This window comes from Triturus cristatus, chromosome 4_1, assembly GCF_964204655.1.
Source record: "Triturus cristatus chromosome 4_1, aTriCri1.1, whole genome shotgun sequence".
NCBI classification, from domain to species: domain Eukaryota; kingdom Metazoa; phylum Chordata; class Amphibia; order Caudata; family Salamandridae; genus Triturus; species Triturus cristatus.
Genome location: NC_140585.1, coordinates 1,179,911,233 through 1,179,937,286, shown reverse-complemented (window position 1 = coordinate 1,179,937,286; position 26,054 = coordinate 1,179,911,233). Strand labels below are relative to the sequence as shown.

Genomic DNA, 26,054 nt, shown 5'->3' with positions numbered 1-26,054 from the left:
GAAACGTCTCTCATATTCATAATTGGAAGGCTGCTCCACATCAAAAAGTGCCTCGCTTGTCCCAATTCCTGCCTATGAGATCCTATCAGAACTCTAGTGTCTCAAAAAGAGTTAGGAGTAACAGATCCTAGGTGAATTTAAACAAATGACTTCTCAGTGGATAACAATGAAGGTTTATATTTCAGAAGTTGGCACCACCCTGGGCTACTTCACTGTCTTGTAACTTACAAAGGAGGTATTTTGGTGCTGATATCTGTAGAATGGGAAATAGGCCTAAAGAAACAATTTCAATAAAATCATTCTATGAGTGGCTGCAGGATGCTTTTGAGATCCTAATACCACTAATAACAACAAAACCAGACAAAAGAAAACAAGCACCATGGATAAATGCTGAACTAAAAAAAGATAAAACAACAAATTGCAAGGCTGCAATACACCTGGCTCAAAACAGATAACACCCAAGACAAACTTTACCTACACAAATTTAACAGAATATAAAAGTCATCTATCAAAAAAGCTAAGAAAGGTACTATTCAAAGAGAATTCAAAATGCTGCATGTGCAAATAAATAATTTTATAAAATTCTCCCTGAATTTTGTAAATCTAAATGCACAAGAGGAAATCATCCCATTTCTCTAGAAGTTACTGACAAACTGGCAAATAACTACATAACCAAGGCAGCCATGTTGGATTTCTATTTAAAACAAAGGAAAATCACACGCACCAACCCATTTTCAACCATCCGCTTCATGGGTAGGCTAACCCAGCCTCTGTATTCCTTCAAGCAACTTTGAGAATCTGAATTTATGGATCTTGTCAAACCAGCAGGCCGGGTGGCTGCCCTTATGACCCTTGTACTCCACAAATCTTCAAGAACATCCTTTTAACTACATCTACTGCCACACCAGTCAGAAAAATCATCAATAATTCTTTAACATCAGGAGTCTTTCCAGAAGATTTTAAAATGGCATATATATGCCCATTAATTAAAAAAAAAACTGGACTCCCAAGACCCAAACTACTACAGACCTATTACAAATGCACCATTCCTTGGCAAACTAATAGATAGAGCAGCATTCATCCAGATGTCTCAATTTGTTGAAGAAAACTCCATACTTTCCGACTTCCAAACAGGTTTCTATCCAGGAAGAGGCACAGAATCTGCCCTAATCGCCATCTGGGATTACCTCAAAAACAGGGTACACTGCAACAGAGGTGTTGCACTACTTCTCTTGGACCTTTTAGCTGCCTTTGACACAGTTGATTGTGACACTGTAACCCAAAGACTTTGCAAATCCAGCATAGAGGGGACTGCTCTCAACTGGATCACATCCTTTCTTTAAAACAGAACAAATGTCATCCATACTTCTCCTTTCTCATCCACAACCTACATTATAAAAGCAGGGGTCCCTCCAGACTCTATATTCTCACCCATGCTTTTCAATATCTACATGAAATCATTACCAGCAATGATCAATAAATTTCAGCTCACCTGCTATAACTACACAGATGATACACAATTGCTCCTTCATCTGGAAAGCCTCAAAGACATTGGAAATTTCTGTTGCCTTTGAACCATTGAACAGTGGATGACATGGAGCCATCTCAAATTTAATATGTCCAATACTGAAATACTCATATGTGGCAATTAGAAAACATATGACCCACTCTGATCCTGATGATCTGGGACCACCTCCTAAAGTATCCAAGGAAGTAAGAAACCTTAGAATTACTATGGACTTCAAGCTATCAATGAATGCCCAAGTGGATAAGTTAGCAAGATCAAGCTTCATTACTATATGAAAACTCTGCGACCCATCTTCCTCCACCTAGGATTTCCACACAAGGTCCAGGCCACTATCTCTCTTGTACTGTCTAAACTTGATTACACCAATAGCGTCTATCATGGATCACCTTTAATAAGTAAGAAAAGACTACAACAAATTCATAACTCTGTTGCCAAACTACTCTTACATGTAAAGCCACAAGCCCACCTCTCCCCTGCCTTAAGAGCCCTAGATTGGTTACCAGTTGCCAGAAGATCCATCTTCGATCTGCCTTGTATCACCCACAAAGCAAGACACAAAGCTGGTCCACTTTTCATAGGGAACAAAACCACCAAATATATACAACAAAGGAACCTTCACTCCAGGAGCCGCATTACACATGCGGCACACTTTCCTTCAATGCACTGGGTGCACCTTTAAAAAGGTGCGCCCGGCGCAATGATGGAAAGTGTGCCGCATTATGGGGAATGCACTGCCCCCAGGACAGCTGTAAACTCATGTTGCCCTGGACACAGTGCATCCACATGAAATACAGAGCGGCTGCTTTACAGCCACTCTGTGTTTCACTGTGCAGGTGGGAACCCTCCTGCACTTTTATGGTTTACATTTTTTTATTTCAGTTTTAGGTTGCAAGGTTAAACAAAACTCCCTCCTAAAACCGTTGGCCGGTGGGGAATAATAAAGGTTAGGAGAATACTGTAGAAAGTAAAGAGAGGAAAATCAAAGAGATAGAGAATTTGATAGTCAGAGGCCTATGTACTGTCCATATCTCGACTGGGCAGGATTCTAGCTAGTGGGGGACACCCCCTCCTCGTGAGTGGGTTTCTCTTCAGTGGTAGGTGAAATGGGAAGCCTGAGAACCCGCAAGTATCGTGGGCATGTGATTTCTACAAATTCAGAGGATAAATAGGCAATGGTGGGGCCCCATGTCTTGTCAAATTTGGGTAATGTTTGGGAGAACCCGGCTGTGATCCTCTCCATGCCCACCACCTCCCAGACTCTGTGAATCCAGTCTAATTGTGTTGGAATTTGCTTCATACACCATCCGGATAATAACACTTGCTTAGCCACTCCTAATGCTAAGGTGATCTCTCTGCCCCTGCAAGACCTAAGGGGATATGTAAGGAGGTTAGGGAGTCCAGTAGAATGTAGCTGTGGAATCTAGGTAGTTCAGTGTGGTAGATGCTGTCAATGTCCGGTAAAATTGAGTCCCAAAAGGTCTGTATCTTGGGGCACTGCAAGAGACTGTGTGTTAGTGTGCCTGTCTGTCCACATCTGCGCCAACAGAGATCATGCCTCTTGGTTTCCACCGGGCAATTCATGCTGGGGTGTAGTACCAGTGATGTGCAATTCTTAAAAACATTTCCTTACCAGCAGTGCTACAGGAGGAGGCCCTGGCCCTATGAATAATGTCCCGCCATTCCTTCAGGGAAAATTCCTTCTCCAATTCTGATTCCCACCCAGCCTGCACTTTTAAAGGGGAATGGAGATCCCTTTGCAGGCATTTTCGGTCAGTGACTGCACCCGCCTGCAAAGGGATATCTGGGGGTCCGTGGGACCCCCTTTAGCCCCGCAGTGCAGAGGGCTGATCTCAGGAGGTGCACTGTCAGTGCGCCTCCTGAGGGCTTCTTAGCCTCTGCGCCTGCTTCAGTGATACAGTGCGGGTGCAGAGGCAAAGGGATTCCCTCCTTTGCATGGGACACACCCCATGCAAATGAGGGAACCCCCCTTGATGATAGCGCAGGCGCTTTATGCACCCCAGCTCTATTGGTATTACAGAAGGGGCTGCACAAGTGTCTGTGGCCCCTTCTGTAATACCAAAGTGCGCAAAGCAGGTGCAAACGCCTGTTGCACCGCAGGGGCACTTTATGTAATACGGCCTGAGGTTGGCGTCCTGACTCAAAACCCCAGCATACAAGAAAGAACCCATGGGTGGTACATCTTTCTCTGTTCAAGCAGTTAAACTATAGAAATCATTACCCCCAAACATAACTTCCACGGATAACCATCTTTAGAAGACTACCCAAGAATTGGCTCTTTCCTACATGATCATCATATTCAAAACACAAGTGTAAAGTATATGCTTGTGTATGTTAACATGTATAAGTTGATTATACATATGTATTTAGATATGTGAATTTCTTTGCACAAATGTTTATACTACTTATGGTTTGAAATTATATAGATACTATTATAGTTCTGCATTGTTGGAAAACCACACTCCCACACTGGAAGGGTGGTGGTGGTCTTCCGGACACACTGTGGTAGCTTGGCTCGAGTTGTCAGGAATCAGGCTCCGTGCTAAGCATACGGCATACCCAAACAATAACCATGCGTGCATCCGTTCCAAAAACGACTCTACACCGTAAAAATTATGAAAATATCTTTCTTTATCTTCTTTTTCTCTTAGTTGCTGATTGGATAAATAAATAACAATCACAATATACAAACTTTTTAAATAGTGCAGTTCAAATAAATACTGGCTTAATAATTCAATAAATAGGGGTGATCATAAATAAAGAAGGCATAAATATAAGTGCAATACATACAGGCAATTAAATATTCTGAGGCAATAAATACTGTAACCCACTAAATATTGTGCATCAATAAATACTGTGGACCAATAAATACAGTGAAGCAATAAATAGGTTAAATACAATAAATACAGTGCCCCTAATAAATACTTAAAAGCTGACAGTGACACTCATGGAATCAGATCACTTTTAACTCCTAAGGGCTGATTTGGCCCAGGCACAGCTTGTGGGGATGTGGAAGGCTTGAGGGTGTCTACTCCCTGGCTTGGACAAGGCTGAGGCCTAAACTGAGGTAGATCAAGTGGGGAAATACCAGAGACCTGGCTCTCTCCCTCCACACAACTTCTCTAGATTAGTCCCAGTTCACCCCTAGCACAGTCAGGTTGGTTCCAGCACCTCCCTAGCCCCTTAGAGCAGTCTCTCAGGTCTCCACAGGGCCTTAGGCGCCCTCTACTCCACTTACTGCCCTTTTTCTGATGCTCCGACGCCGCTGGAGTCGTGTCGATGCCGTGAGGCGGTTCCGGTTCGATGTCGGCGGCCTCGGCACAATGTCAGTTCTTTGACGACGCCGGCAGGCGGCTCCGGTCTCGATGTCAGCGGCCTCGGTTCGATCTCGACCTCCGATTCGATGGCGTCGGGCAGTCTTTACTCGATGTCGACTTCGGGCGGCTCCGGTCCGATGGCGACCTCGGATTCGATGACGTCGGCCAGCCTTGCCTCGATGTCGACTTCCGGCGGCTCCGGAGTGCGATCCTCACCCCCGACCTCCGGTGCTCCTCTCCTTAGGTTTCCGGCGACTCCGGAGTGCGACCTCCACTCCCGACCTCCGGCACGATTCTCACAGGTTCCGGCGACTCCGGAGTGCGATCCTCACTCCCGACCTCCGTTACACTTCACCTCGGTCTCCGACGACTCCGGAGGGCGGACTTCACTCCTCCGATGACGCCGCTCACTCGACCTCGGGTGACTTCCTCCTCGACCTCTGGTATTCCTCACGACCTCGGACGGCGCCCTCTCTCGACCTCTGGCGGCTCCGGGTACGACGTCTGCTTTTCCAGTCAGCACCGCTTCTCCACCTCGGGCTCCAGGTCTTAGGCTACTCGACGTCGGACTCCAGGGAAACCAGCTTCCAGGTCAGGATCTTGCTGTTCTCTTGTTTCTAAGGCCTGTTCCTGCTGTCCAGGTCCTTAGGATGGTTTTTCTGACTTCTTCCCACACAGGGCTCTAGGCTGGGCTCCGTCAGTAGGGACTAGTATCAAGGGTGGGTTTATGGACCCCACTCCAGGCACAAGTTTCCACCCCTGCTGCTTCACTCCTTCCTCCTTCAAGTTTGTGCTGCTCACTCTTCACCAGTCAGGTGCCAACTGCCAGCTCCAACTGCCAACTCTCTCTCTTAGCTTCCCAACATTCTAAACCGCCTCCAACTGTCACAGGGTTCTGGAATGTTCTGGAAGGTGCTAGCAGGTTCCAGTGGATGCTGGTGATGTCACAGGTGGCCACCATTTTGTGCTCCAGGCCCTCAGACAGAAGTTTCAGGGGTAGCTAAAATGGCTCCCTGAATCTGCAGCAACACGAAAAAGTCTGGTGGTTCCCAAAAAGGAAAAATTCAAACAGGGTTTGAGGCAAAAGTGGGACAAAATAAATAATGATGAGGAGGGACCACCCAAAGGGCTGACAGGTCTAACACGCGTCCCCCCCAGCTGAAAGTGGGGAGAGCTACCCAACCCCTTGGGAGTTCTCATCACTAAGGCGGAAATACCTTGAGAGACCGTCTGCATTGGCGTGGTCCACTCCAGGCCGATGTTCCACCTGAAAGTCCATTCCCTGTAGGGCAATAGACCACCTCAACAACTTGGGATTCTCCCCCTTCATTTGCATCAGCCAACGAAGGGGTCTGTGGTCGGTCTGAACTAGGAAGTGCGAGCCAAACAAGTATGGCCGCAACTTCTTCAGAGCCCATACCACTGCAAAGGCTTCACGCTCTATTGCACTCCACTTCTGTTCCCTGGGAAGTAGTCTCCGGGATAGGAAGACCACGGGTTGATCTAGACCCTCTTCGTTGAGTTGCGATAACACTGCCCCAATGCCATGTTCTGATGCATCTGTCTGGACAATGAACTCCTTGGAAAAGTCTGGGGCCCTTAAGACCGGGGCCTCGCACATGGCTTTCTTCAATCTCTCAAAGGCTTGCTGACAAGCCTCCGTCCAGACTACCCGTCGAGGTTGTTTCTTGGACGTGAGCTCCGTGAGGGGGGCAACGATGGTACCGTATCCCTTCACGAAGCGGCGGTAGTATCCCGTGAGGCCCAAAAATGCTCGGACCTCAGTCTGAGTCTTGGGGGGTTCCCAGGCCATGATGGCCTCGATCTTCGCCTGGAGGGGTTGCACCGCTCCCCTACCCACCAAGTGTCCAAGGTACACTACCGACCCCTGCCCGATCTGGCACTTGCTGGCCTTGATCGTCAATCCAGCTTGTCTCAGGGCCTGGAGAACAGCTTGCAGGTGACGCAAGTGATCCTCCCAGCTGTTACTGAAGACGGCTATGTCATCCAGATAAGCAGCAGAGAAACTCTCCATTCCGGTGAGGATCTGGTTTACCAGGCGCTGAAACGTGGCAGGTGCGTTCTTGAGCCCAAAGGGCATCACACAGAACTGGTAGTGGCCATTGGGCGTGGAGAAGGCTGACCTTTCCCTTGCTCCATCAGTCAAAGAGATCTGCCAGTACCCTGAAGTAAGGTCAAAGGTACTTAGATATTGGGCAGCTCCCAGCCGGTCAATCAATTCATCCGCCCTAGGGATCGGATGAGCATCAGTTTTGGTCACTGAATTCAGTCCCCGATAGTCCACACAGAACCTCAGTTCTGGTTGGGCACCCGGTGGTGCAGCTTTTGGTACTAACACCACCGGACTAGACCAGGGGCTGCTAGAAGGTTCGATCACTCCTAGCTCCAGCATCTTAGTGACTTCACTGTAAATGCTGGCCTTCACCTTGTCTGACATCCGGTAGATCTTGGACTTCACAGGTGGGCTGTCTCCTGTGTCCACGTCATGGACGCACAGGTGAGTCCTACCCGGGACAAGGGAGAACAACGAGGAGTACTGCCCCAGGACCTGGCGACAGTCCTCCTGCTGTTCAGGAGTTAGAGATGGGGAGAGAATCACTCCCTCCACCGACCCATCCTTCTCTTGAGACGCAAACAGATCAGGGAGAGGCTCGCTTTCCACGTCCTCTCCTCCGTCAGTCACCATCATCAAGATGACTTCGGGCCTCTCGTGGTGGGGTTTGAGGCGGTTGGCATGCAGCACCCGCAGGGGCTGACGAGGGGTCTTCAGGTCCACCAAGTAGGTAGCCTTACCCTTCTTCTCCAACACCTCAAAGGGTCCTGACCAGCGATCCTGGAGGGCACTAAGCTCTCCTGGTTCGATCACCCACACCTTCTGGCCAGGCTCCAACTCCACCGGGTGAGCATTGTGGTCGTACCACGCCTTCATCACTGCTTGGCTGGCTTCCAAGTTGTCAGAAGCGTGCTTCCACAACTTAGCCATTTGGCTCCGGAAGGCCAGCATGTAGCTCACCACATCCTGGGGAAGCTTTCTGGGAGTTCTTTCCCATCCATCTCTCACCAGGTTGAGAGGTCCACGTACAGGGTGCCCATACAGAAGCTCGAAGGGGCTGAAGCCCACTCCCTTCTGTGGCACTTCCCTGTAGGAAAAAAGTAAACAGGGTAGGAGGACGTCCCATTTCCTCCGCAGGCTTTCAGGCAGACTTCTGATCATGCCCTTTAAGGTTTTGTTAAACCTCTCCACCAGACCATTGGTCTGGGGGTGGTAAGGAGTGGTGAACCGGTATGTCACTCCACACTCCTTCCACATGGCCCGCATGTACGCTGACATGAAGTTGGTCCCCCTGTCGGACACAACTTCCTTGGGAAAACCCACTCGGGTAAAGATTCCCATCAGGGCCCTAGCCACAACAGGTGCTGTTATGGTCCTCAGAGGTATTGCCTCTGGGTACCGTGTGGCATGATCCACCAGAACCAGGATAAACCTGTGACCAGCTGTAGTCGGCGGATCTAATGGACCCACAATGTCGATGCCCACCCTTTCAAAGGGGGTGCTAACGACAGGAAGTGGTTCCAGGGGAGCTTTCAGCTTCACCCCTGTTTTCCCACTGGCTTGGCAAGACACACATGTCCGGCAGTAGGTATCGGACGACACTTTCATCTGAGGCCAATAAAAGTGTGGGACAAGACGGGCGAAGGTCTTGTCTTGCCCCAGGTGTCCTGCCAATGGTATCTCGTGAGCCAACTCCAGAAGGAAGGCTCGATAACGTTGAGGGACTACCAAGGCTCGTGACGATCCGTGTAGGGGTGCCTTGGGTTCACTGTAGAGGAGGCCATCCTCCCAGTAAACACTGTAGTTCCCTTCAACGTTCCCTGCTGCCTGGGCTTCGGCCTGTCGCCTCAGCCCCTCAAGGGTAGGGCACTCCCTCTGGCCCTGGCAGAATTCCTCCCTGGACGGGCCTCCCTCCACGTGCCACTCGGCCGGGATGGGTAGGTCCTCCAGTTTGGTAACGTCCCCCACCGCAGACTCCTGGTCCACCACCTCCGGTGGCCTATCCGTCCTACGGGGTGGGGACGCGGAGGCAGGCTCCCCCTGTCCTCGGTTCTTCCCTTGACTGGCAGCTGGCTGGGCCTTTGTTCCAGGCTCCAGCCGAAACGAACTCCCTCGTCGGGTAGTCGCGGACCTCGTGCTAACACAGGCCCAATCAGGTGTACCCAGCATCTCGGTGTGAGTCCGGTATTCCACCTCCTTCCAAGCGTTGTGCTCCATGTCATTCCCCAGCAGACAATCGACTGGCACGGCAGGGCTTACGGCAACTCGAAGTGAACCTGCAACCCCCCCCCATTCAAAGGGAACCTCGGCCACTGGATAGTGGCCTGTTCTGCCGTCAGCCATCGCGGCTGGGTGGAGTACATCGGGAATTACCTGCTCTGGAGACACCAGTTGGCTACGCACCATAGTCATACTGGCTCCTGTGTCTCTCAGAGCCTCCCCTCTTTGGCCGTTGATGGTGACCCACTGCCCATACTTTGCGGTATTTGCGGGCACCTGGATCTTAGGAACCATCTCCCGTTCTCCCAGGGACACTAAAGTGACACCCGCCCACTCCCTTCCCTTAGTTAAGGGCATCTCCTCCCCGAGCACTACACTAGCTACTCCGGGGGTCTTTCCTCCAATGGGAGGGGGTGGTCGTTTCAAGCACTTCGGATCTCCTTTATAGTGTCCAACGCCACCGCACTCATAGCAATGGACAACCCTTGGCTGCTGACTCTGGCCAGGATTAGGGTTTCTGGGCGGGTTAGCCTTAGGGGTGAATCCTGTTCCCTTCCCTTGGAAGTTATTTTGGGGGCCTTTGGAGAACTCCTTTTTCTTTTCCCCTCCCTCTTTCTTCTGGGGGGCGCCCTGTCCGGCCTTTTGAGTATCCCCTCCAGTCCCCCTTGTGGACACCCGGGTACTAGCCCAAATGTCCACCTCCTCAGCAAGCTTCCGGGGACTGGTCAGCTTGCTATCCACCAGGTGTTGCCGCAGTTCAGGGAAACATTTCTCAAGCAGGTGTTCCTTCAGTACAAGGTCAAACAACCCCTCGTAGTTCCTCACTTCACTGCCCTGAATCCAACCCTCTAGTGCCTTCTTTGCATAGTCCAGGAAGTCCACCCAATTCTGTGTGCCCAGTTTGTGACTACCCCTGAACTTCTGTCTGTACTTTTCGGGTGTTAGTCCAAACTTTCTTATGAGCGCCAGTTTCATGGTGGGGTAGTGGGTCTGCTCATCCTCTTCGAGGGCCAATAAAGCATCCCTACCAGCTGGAGGCATGTACTTGTACAATCCCCCTCCCCAGTACTTCTCTGGAACCCCATGGGCCCTCAATGAGACCTCATAGGCCGCTAGCCACTTGGCGATATCGTCGCCCACTCCATAGCTAGCTACTATGTCCTTTGGCAGGTATGGTTTAGGTTCCCTGGTGATCTCTTGGGTTTGGCTGCCACCATTAGGAACAGGTTGTGCCCCGATTCTCAAGATCTGAAGATCTATTTCTTTCAGTCGTAATTCATGGGCCATCCTCTGCTCCTCCTTCTCCTTCTCCAGCCTTGCTAAGTCCCATGTGAGCTGTCTTTTCTCCCTCCGGTCTGTTAACTCCACCTCAGACAAGCTACCGCTAGAGGCACTGCTGCCCTTCCTAGAAATGGTTCTGGGCCCTGCTGACAGGTTCCCCACCTCAGGTTGGTACATCTCAGCCCCCTCGGGGTCAGGCTCTCCATCCCTGTCTTCCTCCTCTGCCTTGCTTTCTCGGCGTGCCTCCCCCCAAGCCCTTAAGCTGGTTTGGAGTGCACCCTTCTTTGCTCCTGGGGGACAGTACACCCCCTCCCGCTGGCAAAACTCCCTGAGTTGGGCCACAGTGTACGTTTCTAGATTTTCTAGTACAAACTCCATCTCGCCCACTCAGGTTAGAGGACAGGTTTTTGTGCAGTAACTATGCAGGGGGGTACTTTTAATAATACCTCCTCCCACCACCAGAGTAAATTTGGAAAAAACAAAAACCCACAATTAGGAAGGCCGCTTTGAGAAAACTCCCGGTGTAGGCCTATGGACTACCCACAGTTATTGTTGAGTATACGTAGGCACAGCTCAATCCCACCACTGAACACCAATTTATGTTGGAAAACCACACTCCCACACTGGAAGGGTGGTGGTGGTCTTCCGGACACACTGTGGTAGCTTGGCTCGAGTGGTCAGGAATCAGGCTCCGTGCTAAGCATACGGCATACCCAAACAATAACCATGCGTGCATCCGTTCCAAAAACGACTCTACACCGTAAAAATTATGAAAATATCTTTCTTTATCTTCTTTTTCTCTTAGTTGCTGATTGGATAAATAAATAACAATCACAATATACAAACTTTTTAAATAGTGCAGTTCAAATAAATACTGGCTTAATGATTCAATAAATAGGGGTGATCATAAATAAAGAAGGCATAAATATAAGTGCAATACATACAGGCAATTAAATATTCTGAGGCAATAAATACTGTAACCCACTAAATATTGTGCATCAATAAATACTGTGGACCAATAAATACAGTGAAGCAATAAATAGGTTAAATACAATAAATACAGTGCCCCTAATAAATACTTAAAAGCTGACAGTGACACTCATGGAATCAGATCACTTTTAACTCCTAAGGGCTGATTTGGCCCAGGCACAGCTTGTGGGGATGTGGAAGGCTTGAGGGTGTCTACTCCCTGGCTTGGACAAGGCTGAGGCCTAAACTGAGGTAGATCAAGGGGGGAAATACCAGAGACCTGGCTCTCTCCCTCCACACAACTTCTCTAGATTAGTCCCAGTTCACCCCTGGCACAGTCAGGTTGGTTCCAGCACCTCCCTAGCCCCTTAGAGCAGTCTCTCAGGTCTCCACAGGGCCTTAGGCGCCCTCTACTCCACTTACTGCCCTTTTTCTGATGCTCCGACGCCGCTGGAGTCGTGTTGATGCCGTGAGGCGGTTCCGGTTCGATGTCGGCGGCCTCGGCACAATGTCAGTTCTTTGACGACGCCGGCAGGCGGCTCCGGTCTCGATGTCAGCGGCCTCGGTTCGATCTCGACCTCCGATTCGATGGCGTCGGGCAGTCTTTACTCGATGTCGACTTCGGGCGGCTCCGGTCCGATGGCGACCTCGGATTCGATGACGTCGGCCAGCCTTGCCTCGATGTCGACTTCCGGCGGCTCCGGAGTGCGATCCTCACCCCCGACCTCCGGTGCTCCTCTCCTTAGGTTTCCGGCGACTCCGGAGTGCGACCTCCACTCCCGACCTCCGGCACGATTCTCACAGGTTCCGGCGACTCCGGAGTGCGATCCTCACTCCCGACCTCCGTTACACTTCACCTCGGTCTCCGACGACTCCGGAGGGCGGACTTCACTCCTCCGATGACGCCGCTCACTCGACCTCGGGTGACTTCCTCCTCGACCTCTGGTATTCCTCACGACCTCGGACGGCGCCCTCTCTCGACCTCTGGCGGCTCCGGGTACGACGTCTGCTTTTCCAGTCAGCGCCGCTTCTCCACCTCGGGCTCCAGGTCTTAGGCTACTCGACGTCGGACTCCAGGGAAACCAGCTTCCAGGTCAGGATCTTGCTGTTCTCTTGTTTCTAAGGCCTGTTCCTGCTGTCCAGGTCCTTAGGATGGTTTTTCTGACTTCTTCCCACACAGGGCTCTAGGCTGGGCTCCGTCAGTAGGGACTAGTATCAAGGGTGGGTTTATGGACCCCACTCCAGGCACAAGTTTCCACCCCTGCTGCTTCACTCCTTCCTCCTTCAAGTTTGTGCTGCTCACTCTTCACCAGGCAGGTGCCAACTGCCAGCTCCAACTGCCAACTCTCTCTCTTAGCTTCCCAACATTCTAAACCGCCTCCAACTGTCACAGGGTTCTGGAATGTTCTGGAAGGTGCTAGCAGGTTCCAGTGGATGCTAGTGATGTCACAGGTGGCCACCATTTTGTGCTCCAGGCCCTCAGACAGAAGTTTCAGGGGTAGCTAAAATGGCTCCCTGAATCTGCAGCAACACGAAAAAGTCTGGTGGTTCCCAAAAAGGAAAAATTCAAACAGGGTTTGAGGCAAAAGTGGGACAAAATAAATAATGATGAGGAGGGACCACCCAAAGGGCTGACAGGTCTAACATGCATAACAAATGTATATATTACTTAAGGTATGTGTATATATTCATATGTTATTTTATGCTTAACATGTATATAGGTCACTCCATAATCTACATATGTTATTTGATTTTATGCTTATGGGTCTCTGTTTTATTGCATTCATCTCAATATGTAATTATGATTATAACAATTGTATCTATAAGTGCTTCACTTGAAATATTGGGGGAAAATATCAAATAAAAATAAATAAATATAAATCAATGAAAACTAAAAAGAATATAAATGTACCCAAAAATATGAATACAAATAAATTAGCTTACGTACAGCAACACTTGAAAACCTGAGTTTCTAAATTTGTATCCATGCATGTACACATGGGATTTTATACAATACAATTTTACATCTGTTTATTATTTTCCATATACATGTATACTTTTTATGTAGTTATGTATCTATATATTTATTACTTAACTCCCAGGGCAGATAAAAAATATACACTCTCTCCAATTCACCACTCTTTGTCTCATGCTTCACCTCTTTCAATATATCCTCTATGTCCACTGGCTGACTCATCCCACACCTCATTTTACTACAATAATCTCCCAAATAACCATATCTAGATTCTCCCCTCCTTTATCCTTTTCAACCCAACTAACAGACTCACATGTCCACCATTCCAATTAACAAGGTATATTTCCCTATACTAATCCACCACTAATCTACCACTAATCTACAATGGGTTCTGGAGTACTGTGCTACTCGCCGAAAAGCTTTTCAACACCTCGTCAGAGGTAGTAAGATCCATATAAATACAATTACAGTTTGCCTTCCACAAAGTCACACTTTGAACCAAAGCAGCACCTTTACATACCCTTTTTTGTGTACACCTCATTCATTTTCTACAGCTGTGACTGATGATTTCTTGAGTACATTACATAAGATATTTCACCGGTAATTGCTAACTGGCAAGTGGTGCACTGTATCTAAGGAAACATTGTCAGAGTAGTGTAATTAACTCCACCCCAAAAAACATGCAGGCTGTTTACTCTCCAGAATTGGATGGTGCTGCTAGGCTTGAGGCTGTGCCAAGCGAGAAACTGAAAGTAAGCCACCCAGGAATGCAGACAAACATGTTTTTCAGATCTTCCTTAAAATGGCTGAAGTTCTGTTCACACCTCTCCAGCTGTTACAGGTGTGCAGATAGAGCACTCTACCATTTCCTCATACTCAAGCCCAGCCTGTCACCTGACTTAGAACCATTATCCAAAGCTTGGTTTCAAATTAGTGTGTATACATTTCACATACGCTTTATACATATTATCTAGAAAAAAAACCTACAGGTATTAATAATGGCATTCAAATCCAGCAAGTATTAACCGAATGTAATTTCCAATAAAATGAAAATGCATTTTTTGGTGCAGCTCTAGGCGCCACAAGGTGGCCTTGCAACGTATTGCGAGTGTCCCAACACTATGTGTAGAAGTGAGTGTCTTGAAGGGAGAGTAATGCTTGTTATCTTAGACACTTGGAATCTCCCAAGTGGTCCTGCTCATGCCCAGGAGGCTGGTTGCACAAAATTAAGATTACCTGACACAGTCACTCCCGGTTGCCCTTTTTGAATACCTTTACTCCCCAAAATATACATCTGTGCGAGAAAGGAGTGGAACTTGTGAGCAAGTGTATATAAGACGCGCGAGGAAGCATCCATGGAAATGTCCTTTTGAAAGAAAAATAAAACAACCCAGCCATCGACATACACACCCCATAAACAGATATCCCGCGACCAGGCGGCTCTCCAGGTGAGGCCTCTATCCCACAGAAGAGTACCCTTTCAAGATCCCCTTCTTTGTTCAAGGGCAGTGGCTTACATCATAATGTATGCTTGATCTGTGAGTTACCAGTGAAGTTGTTTACTTGCTAGGTTTTATCCCAGCCAAGTTAGAAAATTGTGATTGCTTCTATTATTTACAATGTAACATTCAGATTTGGCTGTGGGTTTTTGGGGGTTCAGATATTGCTTAGCCACTAACGCTCAACAATAGATAAGTGCTGTTTCTCTGTAGTAGATTGTAATTGAGATACTCAATAGTATGTTGTAGTCCTATTTCATTCGTCGTCCTCAAAACCTTTCCCCTCTCAATATCGAAAAAGCCACGTGTACAAGGCTGGGTCAATTGGGTGCAGGATCAGTGCTTAATTTGTAAAAGAATAAACGTCGGAGATCAAATTTTTTGTCAGAAGCCCGTGGCCAGGGGCATCAATGTCTGGGGTGCCAAATACCAAGGCTGCTTAGTCTTAATTCCACCTCATGCCTCTTTAATCCACCACCAGACACTCTGTCGCTTTATCTCACTCTTGCAGGTTCTTTTTCATCAATGCTTTCTTTCTTCATCACTGATATTCCATCTTTCTCTTCCTACTTCTCTCCCCCATTTATGTTTTTCTGGGTCAAAGTCTGATGAGGAAAAATAAGTGCTGGTTCTCAAAAATTAGTGCCAATGGGCCCCATCTGCAACCACAGACACAAATTAAGCAGTTGTCAGGGATATATTGCATATTATTCCCCTCCCCTCATTCCCACTCAGCATTTCTCACTTCCATGTTTGGTACGGAATAAGCCAAGAGTCCCGCCTCATCCAGAAATTGGTCCATTTCCTCCATCTTTAATGCTCATTATGTCCACTGTAGCCTTTGGTCCAATCAAGCCTACCCTCTTCTGCTACTCCTCTCTGCTCCTCGCCTAACCTCATTCATTTTTTCAGCTTGCTGGATGCTCCCTTGTGTGCGCTTTCTCCCAAGTCTTTCAGCCTCCACTCACTTGTACTCTTTCTTCCATCCATCCATTACACTCCAGCCATATATCATCCACCCTCTGACACAGACCAGACCCTCAGCCTTCCCTCCTTCACTCACTTCCCACCATTCTCTCACTTCCCACCATTCTCTCAGTCACTGCCTGATTGTTCCACTTCTTCTTATTCATTTTGCACCTCTGCCATTTGTAGCATTTCCTCTCTCCATCACTCCTTTTATCTTACATGCTCCCCCAATGTCACGCTCCAGTCCCCCCGCCAACCCGTTTATTATTGACATTTTGAGCATCTACAGGTTTGTTATATTATGTTACTAAAATGTGCATGGATATGACTCAGATGCAGGATATACTTGAACATCTGCTTCTTTCTCTTTTCCAGGCATTTGCTCGTAAACTAATCTGCAGGAAGGAGTTTTGGATTGGACTGCAGCGCATCCAGGAGGAACTGACGTGGTTAGATGGTACTTCCTACAACCAGAGTATGTGAGTGTTCACTGATATTTCAAACTTGTCTACATCAAAGCACGAAAATGGAGTTGAGGTGTAATGTACAATTTCAGTCAGGTGGAAGAGAATTTTATCTAGACAGTTCAGATTCTGGATGTATATTTGTGTACTTCTGCCATTACATCTCTTTCTGTGAACAGAAGATCCACATTCAAGCTGCTTTGTATCACCCACAAAGGAATAAATTGAATAGAGCTGCTTTTCACCAGGACTAATATCACCAAATACATTCAAAAATTGAATCTCCGCTCAAGATTTGCACCTCGCCTCAAAATCTCACCATACAAGAAAAAAACATAGGTGGCACATCTTTCTCTGTTCAAGGAGCCAAACTATGGAACTCATTACCCCAAAACATAAAATCCACAGATAACTATCTTATCTTCAGAAGACTAGTCAAGAGTTGACTCTTCCCTACATAACCACCATACTTAAACACAAATGCACAGCATATCCCTGTGTACGTAAACATTTCATTTCTGTGTATGTGTGTATCTAGATATGTGCATTTCTTTGTATAAATATGTGTAATAATTATTTTTATGAGTATATAGCTATTTTTTAGGTATGCTCAACAAATGTACATATTACTTATGGTTATATTATTCTATGCTTAACATGTATATAGGTCACTGCAGTGTTCATATAAGTTATGTAATAACATGCTTATGGCTCTCCATTTATTTATCTATGACAATCTGTACATTTTATCATAACTATTTATCTACAATTGCTTCACTATTGAATTATTGAAAACAAAAAACAAATACCACAAATTAGCTTAAAGTACAGCAACACTTGAAAGTCTGAGTTTATTAAATACAACTTAAATCTTGATATATTACCTTCCTTATACATAGAAACCGTCCTTGTACTTATGTATTATATATTTATTACTTTCCTTCTACTGTAAAATAAAAATGCATTTGGGTCTCTCCAATGCACTACCCTATATTTCACCCTATAAATCTCTCAATATATCCTCTACCCCACTCTTTGACTCATCCCAAACCTCATTCTACCACTATGATCTCCAAAATAACCCTTGCTAGACTATTCCCTCCTCTATCCCTCTTTGCAGCACTCCAAACCTCATCTTGCTACGAAGATCTCCCAAACAACCCTTTCTAAATTCTTCCGTCATGTATTCCTCCTTAGACTTATCTGAGATCTCATTTTACTACTATGATCTCCCTATCCATTTCCAGAGACTCTTCCTTTATCTCGCCTTTACTCTTCCCAAACCTCCTCCACCTACTATGATCTCCCAATAAACACTTTCTAGACTATCCATTATCCTTTTCAATCTAACTAACAGACTCACATGTCCAACACACTCAAATGAATTCATATTTCCCTTAATGATTCACCACTAATCATTGTTGGGTTCCGGAGTAGCGAGCTACTTGCTGAAAAGCACTTTGACACCTCTTCAGAGGTAATAAGCGCTAAATAAATACAATTATATTACTTTACACTACATACATCCAGTGCTGCGAAGCAACCTAAAGGCAACATGTAGCACTACATTAAACGTGTAACTAATGGAATTGCTCATTATTCCCCATGTTAATTCATCATTTGATTAGCTGTACAAGAGCAGCTTGACTACAGCAGTAATATCTGCAAAAAGGTCCTGTGGCACAGGGGTAGCCACAATTTATTTACAGCACCCTAATGGATGGTATGCTCTTCTATCATGAAGAGAAAATATCATGGCTCAAGTACTAGGGTATTTTAGCTACTAGAATAATTAAAATATTAGTAAAATTAACTGCACAAGAACTAAATTGTGAATAAACTGAACTGCATGCCCCACATTCCATTGCCAGAAGACTGGTGCATCGAATGAAAGTCATCATCACACCTGTTAAATGCCAAAATAATCAAAGAGTCTGCTTTATATCAGTCATATACAAACGTCACATTCATACATTACATGTCAGTATGCTGGTGTCACCTCCCTATATATATACTCTGGAATCCTCGGAAGATTTGGACGCTGCATGCTGAACAAAGTGAAGTCTTTGTCTGCGGCAAAGACTGCACTTTGCCTCGCCGTTAAGGTGGACCTTCTTCGGACATGTGCTTTGACCAACTTCATAAGCTGTTGGTTTTGGCCTCTGTTTGTCCTCCTGGGTGGAGAGAGCTCTCCTACTCATGAGCGACTTTGAAGATCACCACCGCCACATCAACAGTGGAACCCGTGCAGTGGTGCACCACCAGATAGAGGTTGGCCACAGTGATCCCATCCCATAGAGATATTTTAATTCACTGCCGCCGTGGTAGAAGGTGATCTCTTGGAGGGGTTCAAATCATCTTTCTTACCAAGTTATCTTCTGATGCCTACTCATTGGTGGCCCATGTGATAGGACTTTGGCCTGTTTAAGTCAAACCAACTAACTGGCTAACATCGTTATTGCCTGCTTTTGTCCAAATTATGTCTTGCGGTGTGCCAACCCAGATGGAAACTACTTACTATACTATAATCATTTATTATTTTTTGGAAATCCCTTATGGCTGAGAAAAGAAAACTTTCAAACTTAACTTGCTTGCTGGGCTTGACCTACTCTCGGTTGTAGTTGATAGTTTGTCAGATTCTGACCTCAGAGTGTTTTGAGTCTCACGATGTTTGTTGCGCTCACAGTACATTGTAGGCAGCAGCACGGAATGGTAACATATCCTGTACCAGGCACTTATGCTGAAGAAAGTCCTAGCCTTGGGGTGTTTTCTTGTATTTTGGCTTCTTCTATAGAAGACATTGCAGCTTTTTCTAAAAACAGCTCCTGGCTTGAAGGGCAGACCTACCAGTCAACGGTAAAACACTGCAATTTCTCTGCAAAGATAATATGAAGATCTGGGAGATTCTACTGGCCAACGACCCAGACATTCGTTTCTTTAGTGGTTCCTCTTTATAGAGAGGTTGGAGCTCCATCATGACACCATTGATCATGTTTGTGAGGGGAAGATGCTAGACTGGAGATGCCATCCTCTTCCCAACCTTGATTATGTTTATCCTTAAGTCCCCTCAGTCTCAATAAAAGTGAAATGGACTCGAATGATTTTGGTTGGTTGGGCTGCTTTTTCTCCCAAGCCCTGGCAGCTCGACATCTCTAGCGTCAAATTGACAAAGGGACAAATACACAGCAAAAAATGAGAGAGGTAAAATACACCAGTAGCTCTAAAACAGATGAACAGCTACATTCATTACCTACTGCCCACTCCTTCGCACCTGGCTGCCACATACGACAGTGTAACCTCAATAGGAAGTTTTACCTGCCTGGTGTCCATAGGTTTGCGCAATAATAGTCCCACATGAAGCTCTATTTACACACATGCTTTACCATATAGTCTCAGAGGTAGGGCCCTGCTCCAGATGTCTAACTCACAAACTTTGAGTCAGTCAGGACACGGATGTAAGAGATAGAGATGCCCCCTGTAATTCTTTCATGGCCGTTACCTCAATGCACCCACGCAAAAGAAATAGAGAGTGGGTGACAGCGTCTTTCAGAGTAATATCGAGGAACTACTTGAGTGCAGAGGAATGCTGACTGCTTGGATGTAAGTGTTTTAGACCTACCCCTGTTCCTAGGCCCTTCAATTAGAAATATTGTTCTTTCCTGAGATGATTAGACCAAGATTTATCAGTCTCAGCTTAAAATTGAAGGTGGTGCTTACGTCGTCAGAGAATACCCCACCTTTCATTTGTTTTTATTGTTCATGATCTTTCTACTCCACCCAGTGTTCTTAACCACAAGATTCTACTCGACCACACTCACTTCTTGCAGCACTCCTTGGTTTCCCAATGCTCCACTGAGTTGTGGTCCGCTCTTCTTCTTTTGTGCAGCCACAAGGGTTCAATCAGGGTCCGTTAAGTTTCTCCCTCCGCATCACCTTTCTCATTGCTTTCATCTCCTCATTCAGTTTCCTTTATCACCTCTACGCAGATGATGTGCAATTTTTGTCACATTTTTGCCAGTTTCTACCTCACTTCGCTTTCTGATGCCTTACTGATATCTTCCAGGGTATGGTCTTATGGTCTTTCATACTTGCCTTTCCAGAAAGTGAAATCCCCTATTGTTCCGGATCCACTTATCCTATCGCCTCTCTCCACCTAAATTTCCTCCCACCGAATGATGTCCTCACCCAATCCCAACAAGTCGGAATCCTGAAGTCCTCTTGGATTCAAGAAGACACATACATTGGGGCATATTCACAAGAGACTATCGCCGAGTCAACGGCACTTTATCTCAGCCAAAGTTGCGATAAATCTATCGCCCCATTCACAAGCTGGTGTTAACAGCCCACAGCACCAGTATACCCACGATAGCAGCCATAAAAAACATCGCCACAGAGGCCCCCCGTAACCATCACTAATGAGATGCAGAGTGGGTGTTCCCATGCCAAAAGCCGCGACAACATCACACCTCAACATTCACAACGGCCAGACAGAACTGCGATGAAAACACAAAACAGGCGATAAGGCACATTAACACCGGGAAATCTACACCTGCTCTGACCTGGTGTAAAGTCAGACGGCAGCCTGCACGACAAAAGGGAGCACAGCCCACAGCCACATCGGAAGGGCAACAGATGCCATGAAGCCACCCATCATGTGGCCCGGACACCCAAGAGGGCCACAACACCCACCGACACCACCCCCAGGACCACCCCTCCCTGGCACCCCGACCAAAGACATGCCACATCAGCTACACCTAAACATGCACAAAATAATCCGCCTGATGTCGCATAATCACAACTGGTGACATGCATGTGTCGACACAGAAATGAGCAGCATACATTCACTTTCGAAGCAACAAATTAAACTTTATTAAAATGAACACTGAAATGAAATGAAGACACATGGCCACTCCCCTCGGGACAATCTGTAGGTCCCAGCCTGCAAGACAAAAAAAATGATGAGAAGGTGTGTCCTCCGCACATCAAAGGACAGAGAGAGAGCGAATGGGAGAGATAGCAAGAGAGGGAGAGAGAGAGAGAGAGAGAAGCAGAGAGTGGGAGAGAGAGAAGAAGAGAGGGCGAGAGAGAGAGAAGAAGAAAGGGGGAGAGAGAGAGAGAAAAGAGAGGGGGAGAGAGAATGCGAGAGAAGAAGAGAGGGGAGAGAGAGAGAAGAAGAGAGGGGGAGAGAGGGAGAGAGAGAGAAGAGAGGGAGAGAGAGAGAGAGAGAAGAAGAGAGGAGAGAGAGAGAGAGAGAGAGAGAGAGAGAGAGAGAGAGAGAGAGAAGAAGAGAGGGGGAGAGAGAGAGAGAGAAGAGAGGGTGAGAGAGAGAAAGAGACAGAAGAGAGGGGGAGAGAGAGAGTGCCGCCCCTGCGCACCCAGGCCACACTGCTCACCTGCTGCCACCGGTGTATCTCCAACCACTTGCCGGTATGTTCACCAGGACACACATCTGAGTCACAGCCGTCAGCTGAAACAGAGTCCAGATACATGAGTGGCACAGTACACACACCTGCACAAGACAACATCACCTACCCACCCATGCACACCAAGGCAGAGGCACCCCAACCCCTTCCGCCGCCCATCGGCACATGCCCGCCCATGCACACCCAGGTCTCACTGCTCACCTTCCGCCACCGGCACGTAGACGGGAGGTCCCACTATGTGCTGCTGCGAGCCACAAGCCCGGGGCCCTGCGGACATGGCACCCTCCACACCATGCAGCCACGCTCTGCAGGCCAACAGGTCTCACGTTTGGTGCTGGGTCTTGATTACTCCATGGCAGAGGACATACCAGTGCACCCGGCACCATCGCAGGCTGCACACCCGCTCAGCCCAATGGGTGTCACTAACACTGGGATCCCGGAATCGACGCCACGTGGTGGTAAGCCCGCGCTGCCGGCTGGCTCTGGCCTACACTGCGGTCCAGCAGGGCACACTAAACCTGAGCTGTCCAGACCGCTGGGACGGGGCATCATTGCAGGCTTTACACCCGCTCAGCAGCTTAAGGTGCCACTGACTCACTGCACCCAATGTCACCGTCCCATGGCGGGGTGCCTGTGCTGGCCGCAATGTTCCGAGTGCCACTAACCCTGTGCAACCCCAGTCAGCGCCACGTGGTGGTAGGCCGTGTCGGCCGCAAGGCCTCGGGTGCCACTAACCCTGTGCAAGCCCAGTCAGCGCCATGTGGCGATAGGCCCGTGTCGTGCGCCAGGCCTCGGATGCCACCAACCCTGTGCGCAACAACTCATGGGCCCTTTATGAATAAGAAGCATGGAGCGGCTGCCATCCAGTCAGCCCCTTATGTTGGCGGAGTCACATGGCCAGTGACGCCTCTGCCGGATGGGTGTGGTGTGTGTGCAAACCTGCCCTCAGGGAGTGGCTGTGACATGCTGACGACTAGACCAGTGACCTGCACACCACCAGCGCATACGACTGCGACGGATAGCAATGATGGCCGCCCCTCGGTGCGTCATCGAAGTGGTCTGGCCTGCCGTACGCCGGACCAGTGGGCTCGGGCGTTGGCCAGTCCATGTCCGGACAAGGAAGTGACTGATGCGTGTGTCCCTGCTGTCCTGCTGTAGTGTTCACGGGACCTGGTACACAATATGCAATGTGGCAACCTCTGACTGGCATCCCACAGTATGAGCATCATTGACGCAGGGAAATCACTGTCCCTACATTCATCCACATATTCATACATGAATGATGAAAGACATGACACAGCAGTACTTCACTGGATGTTTATTTGCACATCCAGTGCAGTTCTGCAGCTGGAGCGGTACAGGGCAATGCCGAGCACACTACACAATATGGGCCCGTGGAGGGCCAGCCAGAGTCCATCCGGGGAAGACATGTACTGCGGAAGAGGAAGGGTACAGTCTGTAGTCTGTCTGCTGTGTCATTGGTCATCGAACAGGATATGGCAGTCCATGTCGCTGTCCAAGGTGAGTGCATCGGAGTGTATCGGGGGTCAGTGGAAGGTCATGAGGCCATGTGCGGCACCAAGCAGAAACAGGCCAGGTGGCGGAAATGAATGCTAGTGCCTCCTGATCACAAACCCATCCACGTCCTCATCCCCTGATGTGTGCCCTGCCCCCCCCCCCCTGTGGGTGTTGCAGTACCGGCTGCGGCACTGTCTGCCACTGACACATCAGGGGCCAGAGGGGGATTGTCGGCAGCACTGTGTGCCACTGACACATTAGGTGCCTGAGTGGATACCCCTGCCGCACTGGGAGGCACTGACACGCCAGGGGGTGGGGATGTGCATGGTGTGGGGGCAGCAGCATTCATCAGCGCCACACCTTGTGACGGCAATGCCATAATGAAGATCTGCAGGACATGATAGATCCCAGCTACATTTCGATGATGTGCAGCGGTGGCTGCCATCCTTTCCGCCTCCATACGCACCATGTCCTCCATGAGCCTCCGCATGTGTGCCAGCTCATGGCTGGTATCGCTGGAGCCACTCTGAGCGGACAGCTGTTCTACTCTCCACTTCACGACTCCAGCGATGTCAGTCAGGGCTCATAGGAGACCATGGGGCGGACATAGACACCCAAGGATAGCGTCCGGTTTGGCAGCCATGAGTTCAAACCCCAACCACACCTGCTCAGCTATCTCCCTCTGGCCCTTCAGCACATGGCGTTGGAAGGCCATTTGTTGGTCCTGGGGGACTTGGGAGGGTGCCGGGGCTGTGGGTGCCTGCTGCTGGGTGGTTTGGGTTGTGGGTGGGGTCTCCTCGTTGTAGCTGAGCTGCCCTGATCCTGGAGGTGAGTCGCGGATGAGGTCAATGATGTCTAGGAGGGCTTGTGCGTCGATGCTGGTGTTGTCCTCCTCGTCATCAGTGAAGAGTGGCTGGGACTGCTCTGCAGGAGGTGTTGACGATGCCCCTGCGATGTGAAGGGGAGATGGTGTATTACAATGTGTCCACATGTATGTAGCCGCATGGTACAGGTTGACATTCTGACAGCATGGCATTGTACATTGTGACAGTCTGTGGGTCTGTGCGAGGAGCCAGGGTCATTGTGGGTGTGTACTCTGCCCTGCTTGATTGTACATGTGTGCCATCGTGCACATCTCCACCTGTCCCCCCAGTACCTGGTGGTCACTCACCCTGATGCGGTTGTGTTGTGTCCTGTCGAGCAGTGTCCGGTTCCCCGAATCCGGCCACAGTATCCACACTGATGACTGTCGACACCAGCTCCACCATGTCATCCAGCATGAGCTGTGGCGCTGGGCCCCCACCTCCGGTCTGCGTTGCTACCTTCTGGTTGGCGGAGAGTTTCTCCTTTGTCTTCTGCTTGATGTCATTCCATCGACTCTTGACCTCGTCCATTGTCGCTTGTGCTCTCCGACGGTATTCACCTTGTCGATGATGTCCCGCCATATTCCCGTTTTGGTGCCCAATGACACGTTGGAGGTGACGAAGAGTTGTTGATGGTGCACCTTTGTGACTATGATCCTGTTCGCCTGCGGACTGAACATCGTCTTCCTCGTCTTCTTGTCCTTGCCCTTCCCTGTCCCCGATGTCCCATGCTGGTCGTCCAGGGTGCTTGAGGGGTTTGCGAGCGTCCTCTGCGCCTTCTCCGGCAGCCGCCATGGTGCTTGGGTGTAGGTCAGTTCGGGTGTGGGTGTTTTTTCTACTTTGATGGTGATTTTTTGGGCCTGCCAGGTGTGTGTTGCAGGCCTGGCGCTGCTTTTCGCTGATTTCCTCATCGCGTTTTGGCCCATTGCGTGTTTTCTGGTGTTGTGGTTTGTGGTTTTATCTCCGTTGTGGTGGTTGTATCGCGGACATTGTCCATGGTGTCGGTGGACTATCGCATGGTACCGCATTGTTGTGAATTCCACGTTGACACAGGGTTATTTTCCCACGATAGGCTGCGATATAGGAAGTTGCATTACGCTACTCTTGCGGTAGTTATCACACGTTCTGGTGAATATACCCCATTGTTTTCTTTCTCACACTACTAAAGCCTTAGGATTCTGTCTACTCAATACATGGAAAATTAGACCACATCTTCCATTACAATCTGTTGACTGAATCCTTCACACAATAATACACTTTTCGCTAGTGGGTTTCAGTATTGTAATGAGTCTGTGAGTTTCCTTCCACCGCCTTTGGTCACATTTATACATTTTGCAGCTTAAGTGCCTTTCCCTCTCCAGTGGCACCAATCCACCTCCTATCAGGGCAGCAAAGGATTGGTTAGTTGCTAAATAGAGCGCATAGTCCAAGCTCCTCATGCCAACATCAAAAGCGACTCTTGGCCTACCTCCCCTGCCTTCTGAATCCCCCTGACATTGCTTCTCGACCACTGTGCTCTACTGATCCTCATCCACCTGTTAAACCACACAGGGTTTGATCTCCTCACCTATTCAGCATACTACCTGTATGCCCTGCTGTGTGATCTGGGGCCACTCCCACCTTACAGAAATGAAAACTGCCGCCAGAATCTGCCTCTTAAAACTAGGGATCCAACAAAGCCGAGGGGTGATATCACCCCGACTTGAGACCTCGAACAACAGTCTATTTCTCAACACTGACGGCGTGTGCCACTGACGTCACTCACTCCTTCATCCACAGAGTGAGCCCGGTACTGGAATTTTCATTTAATATCTGCTACACATGCCCTCTCACACCCTTAAGGCATAACTTCTCTACCCTAACGTATAACGTTTTTGTTTTCATAGTCAACTAAAAACACTAATGAATGCATTAAAGGAGAAACTCCTTTTAAATA

At 48.3% G+C, this 26,054-nt stretch overlaps 1 protein-coding gene across 1 annotated transcript in view; it reads left to right on the top strand.

The window, feature by feature from the left end:
* LOC146856307 (ultra-long-chain fatty acid omega-hydroxylase-like) overlaps positions 1–26,054 on the top strand; it is a 149,030-nt gene that overhangs the window by 28,661 nt on the left and 94,315 nt on the right. The window contains exon 5 of the mRNA XM_085651234.1: positions 16,226–16,329. Coding sequence (XP_085507360.1) covers positions 16,226–16,329 — 104 coding nt within the window. The remainder of the gene's footprint in view (positions 1–16,225; positions 16,330–26,054) is intronic.